This window comes from Oncorhynchus keta, unplaced genomic scaffold (genome assembly GCF_023373465.1).
Source record: "Oncorhynchus keta strain PuntledgeMale-10-30-2019 unplaced genomic scaffold, Oket_V2 Un_contig_496_pilon_pilon, whole genome shotgun sequence".
Lineage (NCBI taxonomy): Eukaryota > Metazoa > Chordata > Actinopteri > Salmoniformes > Salmonidae > Oncorhynchus > Oncorhynchus keta.
This window is the reverse complement of record NW_026288052.1, coordinates 370,001-386,802: the sequence shown is the minus strand read 5'-3', so window position 1 is coordinate 386,802 and position 16,802 is coordinate 370,001. Positions and strand designations below refer to the sequence as shown.

The 16,802-nt window shown below is 48.9% G+C and overlaps 1 protein-coding gene across 1 annotated transcript in view; it reads left to right on the top strand.

The window, feature by feature from the left end:
• Window positions 1-16,802, top strand: part of LOC118373243 (potassium/sodium hyperpolarization-activated cyclic nucleotide-gated channel 1-like) — an 83,777-nt gene that overhangs the window by 64,769 nt on the left and 2,206 nt on the right. The window contains exons 4-10 of the mRNA XM_052509773.1: window positions 417-578; window positions 10,603-10,821; window positions 12,679-12,825; window positions 13,341-13,581; window positions 13,761-13,925; window positions 15,355-15,417; window positions 15,465-16,802. The exon at window positions 15,465-16,802 is cut by the window's right edge and continues 2,206 nt beyond it. Coding sequence (XP_052365733.1) covers window positions 417-578; window positions 10,603-10,821; window positions 12,679-12,825; window positions 13,341-13,581; window positions 13,761-13,925; window positions 15,355-15,417; window positions 15,465-16,802 — 2,335 coding nt within the window. The remainder of the gene's footprint in view (window positions 1-416; window positions 579-10,602; window positions 10,822-12,678; window positions 12,826-13,340; window positions 13,582-13,760; window positions 13,926-15,354; window positions 15,418-15,464) is intronic.

Genomic DNA, 16,802 nt, shown 5'->3' with positions numbered 1-16,802 from the left:
AGGGAGAGAGGGAGGTGTGAGGAGAGAGGCAGAGGCTGAGAGGGGGAAAGGAGAGGTCAACGTAGTATAGGGGAAAGAGAGACCGCTACGGGGGCAGCTGATCTACCTCTTCATTGGAGGGAGAGAGGGAGGTGTGAGGAGAGAGGCAGAGGCTGAGAGGGGGAAAGGAGAGGTCAACGTAGTATAGGGGAAAGAGAGACCGCTACGGGGGCAGCTGATCTACCTCTTCATTGGAGGGAGAGAGGGAGGTGTGAGGAGAGAGGCAGAGGCTGAGAGGGGGAAAGGAGAGGTCAACGTAGTATAGGGGAAAGAGAGACCGCTACGGGGGCAGCTGATCTACCTCTTCATTGGGGAAGAGGCAACTGCCCTCGCAAGACGTCAATAAACTAAAGTGATGTCAAACTCTCCCCCTCCAGATCTTCCATATGACCTATGACCTGGCCAGTGCCATGGTGAGGATAGTCAACCTGATAGGCATGATGCTGCTGCTGTGCCACTGGGACGGATGTCTACAGTTCCTGGTTCCCATGCTGCAGGACTTCCCCCTGGACTGCTGGGTCTCCAAGAATAACATGGTGGTGAGTTACATTGGGGCGGCAGGTAGCCTAGTGGTTAGAGCGTTGGACTAGTAACCGGAAGGTTGCAAGTTCAAACCCCCGAGCTGACAAGGTACAAATCTGTCGTTCTGCCCCTGAACAGGCACTGTTCCTAGGCAGTCATTGAAAATAAGAATTTGTTCTTAACTGACTTGCCTAGTTAAAATAAAATAAATAAAAGTGTGTGTGTCTGTCTGTCTGTCTGTCTGTCTGTCTGTCTGACGGCTGGGTCTCCAAGAACAACAAGTTGGGAGATGTTACATGGGTACTGAGACATGTGTGGGGGGTTGTTGGGGGGGGTTGTTGACCTGCTCACAAATGGAGGGCTTGTGTGCACAGTGTGTGACATTATTGATATTGTGTTTGTGTGTGCACTGATTACGGTGTAGTGGACTGATTGTGTGTGTAGCCAGAGAGAGAGAGTGTGTGTAGAGAGAGAGTGTGTGTAGACAGAGGGAGAGAGAGTGTGTGTAGAGAGAGAGTGTGTGTAGACAGAGGGAGAGAGAGTGTGTGTAGAGAGAGAGTGTGTGTAGACAGAGGGAGAGAGAGTGTGTGTAGAGAGAGTGTGTGTAGACAGAGGGAGAGAGAGTGTGTGTAGAGAGAGAGTGTGTGTAGACAGAGGGAGAGAGAGTGTGTGTAGAGAGAGAGTGTGTGTAGACAGAGGGAGAGAGAGTGTGTGTGTAGAGAGAGAGAGAGTGTTTAGACAGAGGGAGAGTGTGTGTGTAGAGAGAGTGTGTGTGTAGAGAGAGTGTGTGTAGACAGAGAGAGAGAGTGTGTGTAGAGAGAGTGTGTGTGTGGAGAGAGAGTGTGTGTAGACAGACAGAGTGTGTGTGTAGAGAGAGAGACAGAGTGTGTGTGTAGAGAGAGAGAGACAGTGTGTGTGTAGAGAGAGAGACAGTCTGTGTGTAGAGAGAGAGACAGAGTGTGTGTGTAGAGAGAGAGAGAGACAGAGTGTGTGTGTAAATAGAGAGATAGAGTGCGTGTGTAGACAGAGCGACAGATTGTGTGTGTAGAGAGAGAGACAGAGTGTGTGTGTAGAGAGAGAGACAGAGTGTGTGTGTGTAGAGAGAGAGAGAGACAGTGTGTGTAGAGAGAGAGACAGGGTGTGTGTGTAGAGAGAGAGACTGAGTGTGTGTGTAGACAGAGTGTGTGTGTAGAGAGAGAGACAGAGTGTGTGTGTAGAGAGAGAGACAGAGTGTGTGTGAAGACAGAGAGACAGAGTGTGTGTGTAGAGAGAGACAGAGTGTGTGTGTAGAGAGAGAGACAGAGTGTGTGTGTAGAGAGAGAGACAGAGTGTGTGTGTAGACAGAGTGTGTGTGTAGAGAGAGAGAGACAGAGTGTGTGTGTAGAGAGAGAGACAGAGTGTGTGTGAAGACAGAGAGACAGAGTGTGTGTGTAGAGAGAGAGACAGAGTGTGTGTGTAGAGAGAGAGACAGAGTGTGTGTGTAGAGAGAGAGACAGAGTGTGTGTGTAGACAGAGAGATAGAGTGTGTGTGTAGAGAGAGAGAGAGAGTGTGTGTGTAGAGAGAGAGACAGAGTGTGTGTGTAGAGAGAGAGACAGAGTGTGTGTGTATCCTTGTGTCGGACGTTGTTTGCTCTCTGTGTTAGTTTATTGGTTCATGTAGCAGCATGTCTGGTTGGAATAAAAGGGACTATCAACACAATAAAACATCTCCCAACTTAAACATCCTACTGATGGAATAGATGGAGATATGAACACACACGGCTGTGTGTTTCGCTGACTCCCGTCTCGGCAGTGTTTCCTCAGTCGTTGCCGGGGTGACTGTTGCTAGGCCAGCTGAGGCTGAGTGTTTTCCCCCAGAGAAAGCCATGTGCCACCCGCCGGACCATTTAACAGAACAGGATATAATTGGCCTCACACACACACAAGCAATCACAAACACAGTCACACTCAGCCTGAGATAAATATGCTTCGTTGCATGATTGGCTAACATACACTGGCTTTATAAGATATTTTAGAGCTATTCTATTATTATTTTCCTCTAGCTTTTTGCCTGTTGGTAGTCTGTTTTACACAGCAGGAAGTAGAAAAGCAATGAGCAACTCTACCAAGCACTTTACAGCCACAGTTTTAGCCTAGGTTGTAGCTATTACCTTAACTAGTGTTGTACCACTCATCCCTCCCTCCCTTCCACCTTCTTCTCCCTCTCCCTATTCCTCTCAGACTCCCTCTGTAGAAGGGCCTGTTTAACTCTCTCTCCATCTCTCTCTCCATCTCTCTCCACCCCTCTCTCCACCTCTCCCTCTTCCTCTGTAGGAGGGCCTGTTTAACTCTCTCTCCACCTCTCTCTCCATCTCTCTCTCCACCTCTCTCTTCATCTCTCTCTCCATCTCTCTCTCTTCCTCTCGGACTCCCTCTGTAGAAGGGCCTGTTTAACTCTCTCTGTACCTCTCCATCTCTCTCTCCATCTCTCTCTCCAGCTCTCTCTCCACATCTCTCTCTCCACCTCTCTCTTCACCTCTCTCTCCATCTCTCTCTCCACCTCTCTCGCCACCTCTCTCTCTTCCTCTCGGACTCCCTCTGTAGAAGGGCCTATTTAACTCTCTCTCCACCTCTCTCTCCACCTCTCCCTCTTCCTCTGTAGAAGGGCCTGTTTAACTCTCTCTCCACCTCTTCACCTCTCTCTCCATCTCTCTCTCCACCTCTCTCGCCACCTCTCTCCACCTCTCCTTAACATTTGAACCTGGATCTTCTGTGATATGGATGAAACCCAGCCCTTAATGAATGACTAACCATCTGAATTCTTTAGCAATACAAGACCATCGTCTGACCATCGCTTCATGAGAGGTCTGGTTAGCAGATATCACTGAATTTGTTCAGGAAATGTGTCACTCTCTCTTCCTCTCGGACTCCCTCTGTAGAAGGGCCTATTTAACTCTCTCTCCACCTCTCCATCTCTCTCTCCACCTCTCTCTCCATCTCTCCCTCGACCTCTCTCTCTTCATCTCGGACTCCCTCTGTAGAGGGGCCTGTTTAACTCTCTCTCCACCTCTCCATCTCTCTCTCCACATCTCTCTCCATCTCTCTATCCACCTCTCTCTCCATCTCTTCCTCTGTAGGAGGGCCTGTTTAACTCTCTCTCCACCTCTCTCCATCTCTCTCTCCACCTCTCTCTTCATCTCTCTCTCCATCTCTCTCTCTCCATCTCTCTCCACCCCTCTCTCCACCTCTCCCTCTTCCTCTGTAGGAGGGTCTGTTTAACTCATCGCTCTCTCCACCTCTCTCTTCATTTCTCTCTCCATCTCTCTCTCGACTTCTCTCTCCATCTCTCTCTCCACCTCTCTCTCCATCTCTCTCTCGACCTCTCTCTCCATCTCTCTCTCTTCCTCTCGGACTCCCTCTGTAGAAGGGCCTGTTTAACTCTCTATCCACCTCTCTCTCCATCTCTCTCTCCACCTCTCTCCATCTCTCTCTCCATCTCTCTCCACCTCTCTCTCTTCCTCTCGGGCTCCCTCTGTAAAAGGGCATGTTTAACTCTCTCTCCATCTCTCTCTCCACCTCTCCCTCTTCCTCTGTAGAAGGGCCTGTTTAACTCTCTCTCCACCTCTCCATCTCTCTCTCCACCTCTCTCTGCATCTCTCTCTCCACCTCTCTCTCCATCTCTCTCTCCACCTCTCCGCCTCTCTCTACCTCTCTCTCTTCCTCTCGGACTCCCTCTGTAGAAGTGCCTGTTTAACTCTCTCTCTACCTCTCCATCTCTCTCTCCAGCTCTCTCTCCACCTCTCTCTCCATCTCTCTCTCCACCTCTCTCTCCATCTCTCTCTCCACCTCTCTCGCCACCTCTCTCTCTTCCTCTCGGACTCCCTCTGTAGAAGGGCCTATTTAACTCTCTCTCCATCTCTCTCTCCACCTCTCTCTCCACCTCTCTCTCCACCTCTCCCTCTTCCTCTGTAGAAGGGCCTGTTTAACTCTCTCTCCATCTCTCTCTCCATCTCTCTCCATCTCTCTCTCCACCTCTCCCACTTCCTCTGTAGGAGGGCCTGTTTAACTCTCTCTCCATCTCTTTCTCCATCTCTCTCTCCACCTCTCTCTTCATCTCTCTCTCGACTTCTCTCTCCACCTCTCTCTCCATCTCTCTCTCGACCTCTCCATCTCTCTCTCCACCTCTCCCTCTTCCTCTGTAGAAGGGCCTGTTTAACTCTCTCTCCACCTCTCCATCTCTCTCTCCACCTCTCTCTCCATCTCTCTCTCTACATCTCTCTCTCCACCTCTCTCTCCACCTCTCTCTCTTCCTCTCGGACTCCCTCTGTAGAAGGGCCTGTTTAACTCTCTCTGTACCTCTCCATCTCTCTCTCCACCTCTCTCTCCACCTCTCTCTCTTCCTCTCATACTCTCTCTGTAGAAGGGCCTGTTTAACTCTCTATCCACCTCTCTCTCCATCTCTCTCTCCACCTCTCTCCATCTCTCTCTCCATCTCTCTCCACCTCTCTCTCTTCCTCTCGGGCTCCCTCTGTAAAAGGGCATGTTTAACTCTCTCTCCATCTCTCTCTCCACCTCTCCCTCTTCCTCTGTAGAAGGGCCTGTTTAACTCTCTCTCCACCTCTCCATCTCTCTCTCCACCTCTCTCTCCATCTCTCTCTCCACCTCTCTCTCCATCTCTCTCTCCACCTCTCCACCTCTCTCTACCTCTCTCTCTTCCTCTCGGACTCCCTCTGTAGAAGTGCCTGTTTAACTCTCTCTCTACCTCTCCATCTCTCTCTCCAGCTCTCTCTCCACCTCTCTCTCCATCTCTCTCTCCACCTCTCTCTCCATCTCTCTCTCCACCTCTCTCGCCACCTCTCTCTCTTCCTCTCGGACTCCCTCTGTAGAAGGGCCTATTTAACTCTCTCTCTCTCCACCTCTCTCTCCACCTCTCTCTCCACCTCTCCCTCTTCCTCTGTAGAAGGGCCTGTTTAACTCTCTCTCCATCTCTCTCTCCATCTCTCTCCACCTCTCTCTCCACCTCTCTCACTTCCTCTGTAGGAGGGCCTGTTTAACTCTCTCTCCATCTCTCTCTCCATCTCTCTCTCCACCTCTCTCTTCACCTCTCCCTCTTCCTCTGTAGGAGGGCCTGTTTAACTCTCTCTCCATCTCTCTCTCCATCTCTCTCTCCACCTCTCTCTCCATCTCTCTCTCGACCTCTCCATCTCTCTCTCCATCTCTCTCTCCACCTCTCCCTCTTCCTCTGTAGAAGGGCCTGTTTAACTCTCTCTCCACCTCTCCATCTCTCTCTCCACCTCTCTCTCCATCTCTCTCTCTACCTCTCTCTCCATCTCTCTCTCCACCTCTCTCTCTTCCTCTCGGACTCCCTCTGTAGAAGGGCCTGTTTAACTCTCTCTGTACCTCTCCATCTCTCTCTCCACCTCTCTCTCCACCTCTCTCTTTCCTCTCATACTCTCTCTGTAGAAGGGCCTGTTTAACTCTCTATCCACCTCTCTCTCCATCTCTCTCTCCACCTCTCTCCATCTCTCTCTCCATCTCTCTCCACCTCTCTCTCTTCCTCTCGGGCTCCCTCTGTAAAAGGGCATGTTTAACTCTCTCTCCATCTCTCTCTCCACCTCTCCCTCTTCCTCTGTAGAAGGGCCTGTTTAACTCTCTCTCCACCTCTCCATCTCTCTCTCCACCTCTCTCTCCATCTCTCTCTCCACCTCTCTCTCCATTTCTCTCTCCACCTCTCCACCTCTCTCTACCTCTCTCTCTTCCTCTCGGACTCCCTCTGTAGAAGTGCCTGTTTAACTCTCTCTCTACCTCTCCATCTCTCTCTCCAGCTCTCTCTCCACCTCTCTCTCCATCTCTCTCTCCACCTCTCTCTCCATCTCTCTCTCCACCTCTCTCGCCACCTCTCTCTCTTCCTCTCGGACTCCCTCTGTAGAAGGGCCTATTTAACTCTCTCTCCATCTCTCTCTCCACCTCTCTCTCCACCTCTCTCTCCACCTCTCCCTCTTCCTCTGTAGAAGGGCCTGTTTAACTCTCTCTCCATCTCTCTCTCCATCTCTCTCCACCTCTCTCTCCACCTCTCCCACTTCCTCTGTAGGAGGGCCTGTTTAACTCTCTCTCCATCTCTCTCTCCATCTCTCTCTCCACCTCTCTCTTCACCTCTCCCTCTTCCTCTGTAGGAGGGCCTGTTTAACTCTCTCTCCATCTCTCTCTCCATCTCTCTCTCCACCTCTCTCTCCATCTCTCTCTCGACCTCTCCATCTCTCTCTCCATCTCTCTCTCCACCTCTCCCTCTTCCTCTGTAGAAGGGCCTGTTTAACTCTCTCTCCACCTCTCCATCTCTCTCTCCACCTCTCTCTCCATCTCTCTCTCTACCTCTCTCTCCATCTCTCTCTCCACCTCTCTCTCTTCCTCTCGGACTCCCTCTGTAGAAGGGCCTGTTTAACTCTCTCTGTACCTCTCCATCTCTCTCTCCACCTCTCTCTCCACCTCTCTCTCTTCCTCTCATACTCTCTCTGTAGAAGGGCCTGTTTAACTCTCTATCCACCTCTCTCTCCATCTCTCTCTCCACCTCTCTCCATCTCTCTCTCCATCTCTCTCCACCTCTCTCTCTTCCTCTCGGGCTCCCTCTGTAAAAGGGCATGTTTAACTCTCTCTCCATCTCTCTCTCCACCTCTCCCTCTTCCTCTGTAGAAGGGCCTGTTTAACTCTCTCTCCACCTCTCCATCTCTCTCTCCACCTCTCTCTCCATCTCTCTCTCCACCTCTCTCTCCATCTCTCTCTCCACCTCTCCACCTCTCTCTACCTCTCTCTCTTCCTCTCGGACTCCCTCTGTAGAAGTGCCTGTTTAACTCTCTCTCTACCTCTCCATCTCTCTCTCTCCAGCTCTCTCTCCACCTCTCTCTCCATCTCTCTCTCCACCTCTCTCTCCATCTCTCTCTCCACCTCTCTCGCCACCTCTCTCTCTTCCTCTCGGACTCCCTCTGTAGAAGGGCCTATTTAACTCTCTCTCCATCTCTCTCTCCACCTCTCTCTCCACCTCTCCCTCTTCCTCTGTAGAAGGGCCTGTTTAACTCTCTCTCCATCTCTCTCTCCATCTCTCTCCACCTCTCTCTCCACCTCTCCCACTTCCTCTGTAGGAGGGCCTGTTTAACTCTCTCTCCATCTCTCTCTCCATCTCTCTCTCCACCTCTCTCTTCACCTCTCCCTCTTCCTCTGTAGGAGGGCCTGTTTAACTCTCTCTCCATCTCTCTCTCCATCTCTCTCTCCACCTCTCTCTTCATCTCTCTCTCGACTTCTCTCTCCACCTCTCTCTCCATCTCTCTCTCGACCTCTCCATCTCTCTCTCCATCTCTCTCTCCACCTCTCCCTCTTCCTCTGTAGAAGGGCCTGTTTAACTCTCTCTCCACCTCTCCATCTCTCTCTCCACCTCTCTCTCCATCTCTCTCTCTACCTCTCTCTCCATCTCTCTCTCCACCTCTCTCTCTTCCTCTCGGACTCCCTCTGTAGAAGGGCCTGTTTAACTCTCTCTGTACCTCTCCATCTCTCTCTCCACCTCTCTCTCCACCTCTCTCTCTTCCTCTCATACTCTCTCTGTAGAAGGGCCTGTTTAACTCTCTATCCACCTCTCTCTCCATCTCTCTCTCCACCTCTCTCCATCTCTCTCTCCATCTCTCTCCACCTCTCTCTCTTCCTCTCGGGCTCCCTCTGTAAAAGGGCATGTTTAACTCTCTCTCCATCTCTCTCTCCACCTCTCCCTCTTCCTCTGTAGAAGGGCCTGTTTAACTCTCTCTCCACCTCTCCATCTCTCTCTCCACCTCTCTCTCCATCTCTCTCTCCACCTCTCTCTCCATCTCTCTCTCCACCTCTCCACCTCTCTCTACCTCTCTCTCTTCCTCTCGGACTCCCTCTGTAGAAGTGCCTGTTTAACTCTCTCTCTACCTCTCCATCTCTCTCTCCAGCTCTCTCTCCACCTCTCTCTCCATCTCTCTCTCCACCTCTCTCTCCATCTCTCTCTCCCACCTCTCTCGCCACCTCTCTCTCTTCCTCTCGGACTCCCTCTGTAGAAGGGCCTATTTAACTCTCTCTCCATCTCTCTCTCCACCTCTCTCTCCACCTCTCTCTCCACCTCTCCCTCTTCCTCTGTAGAAGGGCCTGTTTAACTCTCTCTCCATCTCTCTCTCCATCTCTCTCCACCTCTCTCTCCACCTCTCCCACTTCCTCTGTAGGAGGGCCTGTTTAACTCTCTCTCCATCTCTCTCTCCCTCTCTCTCTCCACCTCTCTCTTCACCTCTCCCTCTTCCTCTGTAGGAGGGCCTGTTTAACTCTCTCTCCATCTCTCTCCATCTCTCTCTCCACCTCTCTCTTCATCTCTCTCTCGACTTCTCTCTCCACCTCTCTCTCCATCTCTCTCTCGACCTCTCCATCTCTCTCTCCATCTCTCTCTCCACCTCTCCCTCTTCCTCTGTAGAAGGGCCTGTTTAACTCTCTCTCCACCTCTCCATCTCTCTCTCCACCTCTCTCTCCATCTCTCTCTCTACCTCTCTCTCCATCTCTCTCTCCACCTCTCTCTCCACCTCTCTCTCTTCCTCTCGGACTCCCTCTGTAGAAGGGCCTGTTTAACTCTCTCTGTACCTCTCCATCTCTCTCTCCACCTCTCTCTCCACCTCTCTCTCTTCCTCTCATACTCTCTCTGTAGAAGGGCCTATTTAACTCTCTCTCCATCTCTCTCTCCACCTCTCCCTCTTCCTCTGTAGAAAGGCCTGTTTAACTCTCTCTCCACCTCTCCATCTCTCTCTCCACCTCTCTCTCCATCTCTCTCTCCACCTCTCTCTCCATCTCTCTCTCCACCTCTCTCTCCACCTCTCTCTCTTCCTCTCGGACTCCCTCTGTAGAAGGGCCTGTTTAACTCTCTCTGTACCTCTCCATCTCTCTCTCCACCTCTCTCTCCACCTCTCTCTCCACCTCTCTCTCTTCCTCTCTCTGTAGAAGGGCCTATTTAACTCTCTCTCCATCTCTCTCTCCACCTCTCCCTCTTCCTCTGTAGAAGGGCCTGTTTAACTCTCTCTCCACCTCTCCATCTCTTTCCACATCTCTCTCCACCTCTCTCTCCATCTCTCTCTCCACCTCTCTCTCCATCTCTCTCTCGACCTCTCTCTCCACCTCTCTCTCCATCTCTCTCTTCCTCTCGGACTCCCTCTGTAGAAGGGCCTGTTTAACTCTCTCTCCACCTCTCTCTCCATCTCTCTCTGCACCTCTCTCTCTTCCTCTCGGACTCCCTCTGTAGAAGGGCCTGTTTAACTTTTAGGAATATTATGAATAAATGACTGAACAATATTCTCATTTTAAATGGAACTGTAACTAAGTAAACTTATACTCTGTTTTATTATATCTGATTAACAATATGAGTTCATAAGAAGGGATTGTGTGACACGGACAAGGAGTAATTAAAGTTAATGAATACCATTCCAACTTGGCAGAAAGGAATGGGTTGTGGATTAAGTTAGCAGATAAGGTAGTTAACCTATGGTTGAACCGACAAAACTTAGCTCTGGGGTGTTTTAGATAAGGCAGTGAGTGCATTCATAGGTTTTCTGTTAATTAGAACTGTCAGCTAAGTGGTGATCGATAATGGTGAGGGGTCAAAAGTTCATTCAGTTATGTTGTGTGACCTGTGAGTGTGTTACTGAGTTGGAATGAACTTTTAAACTCACTTAATTCTAGGTCGGGAGGAGGGGATTCATTCTAGAAGCAATGAAATGACTTCATGTTATTGTATATAAACTGTTACTCGTGGTAACGTGGCAGCGTGCTCCGAGAATAAATTCTGTTACCTATTATTGATAAGACTGGTCTCCGTCTATTTTATGCAAACAAGAATCTTACAAATTCTCATAAAATAGATTAAGGGAATTCAATTAATGAAAACATATTGGAATAATTAAAGTAATTAAAGTAAAGTACAGTAACATTAACTCTCTCTCTCCACCTCTCTCTCCACCTCTCCCTCTGTAGAAGGGCCTGTTTAACTCTCTCTCCACCTCTCTCTCCATCTCTCTCTCCGTCCAGAATGATACGTGGGGGATCCAGTACTCCTATGCCCTTTTCAAGGCGATGAGCCACATGTTGTGTATTGGCTACGGTGCCCAGGCTCCAGAGGGCATGACAGACGTGTGGCTCACCATGCTCAGTATGATCATTGGTGCCACCTGCTATGCCATGTTCATCGGCCATGCCACCGCTCTCATACAGTCCCTGGACTCCTCAAGACGACAGTACCAGGAGAAAGTAAGAGAATAGGACCCTCTCTATCCCTCCCTCCCTCCAACTCTCTCTCCATTCCTCTGTCCCTTATTCTCTCTATCCAACCATTCATCAAATTAATTTGATGACTCCTCAAAGGCAGGAGACGGTAAAGGAACCATACTCCACTCATAAACACTCTTCCTGCTCATCCAGTCAAGTGTGTATTATACTGTAGAGAAGCAGTATAGTGTGTATTATACTGTAGTGAAGCAGTATAGTGTGTATTATACTGCAGTGAAGCAGTATAGTGTGTATTATACTGTAGTAAAGCAGTATAGTGTGTATTATACTGTAGTACAGCAGTATAGTGTGTATTATACTGCAGTGAAGCAGTATAGTGTGTATTATACTGTAGTAAACCAGTATAGTGTGTATTATACTGTAGTAAAGCAGTATAGTGTGTATTATATGGTAGTAAAGCAGTATAGTGTGTATTATACTGTAGTAAAGCAGTATAGTGTGTATATTACTGTAGTAAAGCAGTATAGTGTGTATTATACTGTAGTAAAGCAGTATAGTGTGTATTATACTGTAGTGAAGCAGTATAGTGTGTATTATACTGTAGTAAAGCACTATAGTGTGTATTATACTGTAGTAAAGCACTATAGTGTGTATTATACTGTAGTAAAGCAGTATAGTGTGTATTATACTGTAGTAAAGCAGCAGCAGTATAGTGTGTATTATACTGTAGTAACGCAGTATAGTGTGTATTATACTGTAGTAAAGCAGCAGCAGTATAGTGTGTTTTATACTGTAGTAAAGCAGTATAGTGTGTGTATTATACTGTAGTAAAGCAGTATAGTGTGTATTATGGTCCTTCTGTAGCTCAGTTGGTAGAGCATGGCGCTTGTAACGCCAGGGTAGTGGGTTCGATCCCCGGGACCACCCATACGTAGAATGTATGCACAGATGACTGTAAGTCGCTTTGGATAAAAGCGTCTGCTAAATGGCATATATATATATTATACTGTAGTAAAGCAGTATAGTGTGTATTATACTGCAGTAAAGCAGTATAGTGTGTATTATACTGCAGTAAAGCAGTATGGTGTGTATTATACTGCATTGAAGCAGTATAGTGTATTATACTGTAGTAAACAGCAGCAGTATAGTGTGTATTATACTGTAGTAAAGCAGCAGCAGTATAGTGTGTGTATGTGTGCTTTTATTAATGCTGTATTAACATTGTATTAATGTTGTATTAACAATGTATTAACAGTATATTAACAATGTATTAACGTGGTATTAACTTTGTATTAATGTTGTATTAACATTGTATTGACGTGGTATTAATATTATATTGACGTTGTATTAACATTGTATTGACGTTGTATTAATATTGTATTGACGTTTGTATTAATATTGTATTGACGTTGTATTAATATTGTATTGACGTGGTATTAATATTATATTGACGTTGTATTAACATTGTATTGACGTGGTATTAATATTATATTGACTTTGTATTAATGTTGTATTAATGTTGTATTGACGTTGTATTGACGTATTAATATGCTATTGACTTTGTATTAACGTTGTATTAATGTTGTATTAACATTGTATTGATGTTGTATTAATATTATATTGACGTTGTATTAATATTGTATTGATGTTATGTTAATATTGTATTGACGTTGTATTGACATTGCATTGACGCTGTATTAACGTTGTATCTTTGTATTCCCGTTGTATTGACATTGTATTGACGCAGTATTAACATTGTATCTTTGTATTCCCGTTGTATTGACATTGTATTGACGCAGTATTAACATTGTAGCGTTGTATCGTTGTATTGACATTGTATTCCCGTTGTATTGACATTGTATTGACGTTGTGTTCCAGTATAAGCAGGTGGAGCAGTACATGTCGTTCCATAAGCTCCCTGCAGATGTCCGTCAGAGGATTCATGAGTACTATGAGCATCGCTTCCAGGGCAAGATGTTTGACGAGGAGAACATACTGGGTGAACTCAGCGAACCACTAAAGGAGGTAACACACACACACACACACACACACACACACACACACACACACACACACACACACACACACACACACACACACACACACACACACACACACACACACACACACACACACACACACACACACACACACCCGAGGCACGCACGCACACACACACCCACACCCGAGGCACGCACACACACACGAGGCACACACACACGCACGAGCCATGGATACAGGCACACACGCGCACACACACGCGCGCACAAGGCACGCACACACACACAAGCCACGGATGCAGGCACACGGGCAGGCACACGGGCAGGCACACACACACGCACACACACTGTTACAATTTACAAAAGCTAGCTATAGCGTAACTAAAAAAAACACCTGCTCAAACCAGTCGATTCAAACTAACTAAAACACATTTTACATGAAAGAAAATGAAAACTTACTGATACAATTCAGTTCTTGTGCATTCTAACTAACTTCCCAACTCCTCCCCCTCCCTCCCCCTCTCTTTCCCCCCCTCTCAGGCGATAGTTAGCTTTAACTGCCGTAGCCTGGTGGCTCACATGCCGCTGTTTGCTAACGCGGACCCTAACTTTGTGACGGCAGTGCTGACCAAGCTTCGCTTCGAGGTGTTCCAGCCCAATGACTTCATCATCCGTGAGGGCACGGTGGGACGCAAGATGTACTTCATTCAACACGGACGAGTCGGCATACTCACCCGCGGAAACAAGGAGACCAAACTCAGTGACGGGTCCTACTTTGGGGGTGAGGAGAGGAGGAAGAAGGGGGAGGGAGGGGTGAGGGTAAGGACAGTGTGATTAAAAAGGGAAGTGGAAGGGGAGAGGTGTGACTGTGTGTTAGATTAATCAGTTATTCAATTTCACAATTTCTTCAACAAAATCTTATTTTTTCCATTCTCCCCCCCCACCACCTCGCTCTCTCAGAGATCTGTCTGTTGACTCGAGGCCGGAGGACGGCGAGCGTCAGAGCAGATACATACTGTCGTCTCTACTCCCTCAGTGTGGACAGCTTCAACGAGGTCCTGGAAGAACACCCTATGATGAGGCGGGCCTTCGAGACGGTGGCCGTCGACCGGTTGGACCGCATCGGTACTAAGCCTCTCCCGATTGGCTCAAGCACCTGCCAATCGGTCCATTACTTGCAATGACTCAGCTTTCAATTCAGTTTCATTTCTATAGTGCTTTCTGCAAAGATCTTGCCAGCGAATAGCATTTTTTGAATCAATTCAGATTTTATTTGTAAATGACCTTACAGTTGCAGAAGCCATTCAAGGCAGGTTAAGGGAAAGAGAAACTATTTTCCCTTTTGTATTTGCACATAATATGACATTTGAAACGTTTTTATTATTTTGGAACTTTAGTGAATTTACTGTTTACTGTAAATGTGTATTGTTTTTTTCACTTTTGTTTATTATCTCCTGTTAAAATATGTTCCCCTGCCAATAAAGCCCTTTGAATTGAATTGAGAAACTGCTAGAAAAACAGAGAGCTGTTAGAACAGAGAGCTGTTAGAACAGAGAGCTGTTAGAACAGAGAGCTGTTAGAACAGAGAGCTGTTAGAACAGAGAGCTGTTAGAACAGAGCGCTGTTAGAACAGAGCGCTGTTAGAACAGAGAGCTGTTAGAACAGAGAGCTGTTAGAAAAGAGAGCTGTTAGAACAGAGAGCTGTTAGAACAGAGCGCTGTTAGAACAGAGCGCTGTTAGAACAGAGCGCTGTTAGAACAGAGAGCTGTTAGAACAGAGCGCTGTTAGAACAGAGCGCTGTTAGAACAGAGAGCTGTTAGAACAGAGAGCTGTTAGAACAGAGCGCTGTTAGAACAGAGCGCTGTTAGAACAGAGAGCTGTTAGAACAGAGAGCTGTTAGAACAGAGAGCTGTTAGAACAGAGCGCTGTTAGAACAGAGCGCTGTTAGAACAGAGAGCTGTTAGAACAGAGAGCTGTTAGAACAGAGAGCTGTTAGAACAGAGAGCTGTTAGAACAGAGCGCTGTTAGAACAGAGCGCTGTTAGAACAGAGAGCTGTTAGAACAGAGAGCTGTTAGAACAGAGAGCTGTTAGAACAGAGCGCTGTTAGAACAGAGCGCTGTTAGAACAGAGAGCTGTTAGAACAGAGCGCTGTTAGAACAGAGAGCTGTTAGAACAGAGAGCTGTTAGAACAGAGAGCTGTTAGAACAGAGAGCTGTTAGAACAGAGAGCTGTTAGAACAGAGCGCTGTTAGAACAGAGCGCTGTTAGAACAGAGAGCTGTTAGAACAGAGAGCTGTTAGAACAGAGAGCTGTTAGAACAGAGAGCTGGAGCAGATACCTGGTTCTGTTTGTGATCTTTAATCAGCCACTCAACCCTGTCAGCCTCGTTACAACTGTGTTGTTTGACCCTCACTTTAGTTTCTACCACTTTCTTCTTGCTCTTGTTTTCCTCCATTTGTGTCAGACAGAAACAGTATCCATCCCCTCCATCAGTTTGTTTCTGTTTTGATCATTTCATTCTATTCTCTTCTCTCTTCTTTGTTCTCCTCTGCAGGTAGGAAGAACTCTATCCTGATGAGGAAGCCGTCCCAGGCGGGTTCCATGGCGGGGGGCAGCGGTTTGGGGCGTGGGGGTCGAGGAGGAGGGGGGGCGGGGCTAGGCATGGGGGGCTGGGCTCCTGTGACAGCATGCTGGTTCAGCAGACCGTTAAACACGACAGCATGCCAGCCATGCAGGAGGCCATCGCTGCTGCCGCTGCAGGAAGGGGAGGGGCCACGGGAGGAAATGGTACGGTCTCCCCTAGGCCCCACCCACTGATCTGGGCTCCACTGATCCACGCTCCGCTCCAGACGGCGGCCGCTACGACTAACGTGGCCATCGCCCTCATGCACCAGCAGCAGCAGCAACAGCAGCTTCAACAGCAGCTACAGCAGCAACATGCGCTAGGAGGCGCTATATTCCTCCCCTCCATCTCTCCATCGCCCTCCGTCTCCTTCCCCCTCTCCCCCCCGCGGCCCCCTGTCCTGCAGCCCCTGCGCCCCTCTGTGAGTTCCCTCATTGGGATGATGGGAGTAGGAGGGATGGGGGGGCTGTCCCCTAGAGGGTTTCCTGCCTTCCCCTCCCCCTCACCCTTCCCCATGGTCCCTCCGGGAGGTGTGATATCACCCCCTGTTGCTCAAACCCCACCCACACCGGCCTCCTCTGTACTGCACTACAGTCTCCGCCTCCACCCGGAACACTCTTCAGTGATGTGTGGAACCCCAGGAATCCCCAAGGTAGGAGGGGCCACCACACCCCATCTGTTCTACCACGTGAATCCAACTGCAGCCACCAGTGTCATGTCAGACACTTGCAGTTCCATGGCTGGCCAGCATGGAGCCAAGGAGGCGCTATTGCGTCACGGAGGCAGCAGCAACCAGGGCCTGCCTGCACTTGGGAGGCTCACCCAGGAGGCCAGGCTCCTCTCCGCCTCGCAGCCCACCCTGCCTCATCGATCCTGGGCAAGCATGCAGCCTCACCCCCCCCTTCTGCGGAAGGCCTCTGGAGGTAACCTGCTGCCAGCCTCGTTCCTGGCTGGGACGCAGCTAGCCAGGGGTGGCAGTGTGGGGGTGTTGACTACTCCCCTACCAGTACAAGTCTCAGCACAACGGTTACAGATGCCCCCCTTCAATGCACAGATACAAGCACATAACCTGGGCTCTATACAGCCCATCCCTGATCATGTCTCTGCATACTGCCCTGCACACACACACACAGCCACACACACACATCCTGTCGCTGTACCTGCAGCCACACCCACATCAGCTTCTCCCCTGGCCTCCTACACCCCCTCCTCTGCTCCCACTCCTTTCTCCCTCATCCCAGCCCTGCCACTGACCCCTCGCCCCAAACCCACCCCTACACCCCCATCTCGCTCCTCCTCTCCTCCCCCCTGCTCCATCCCTCCCTCTTCCGGAACTACTCCACTCACCTCAACCCCTCGCCCCAAACCCATCCCTACAC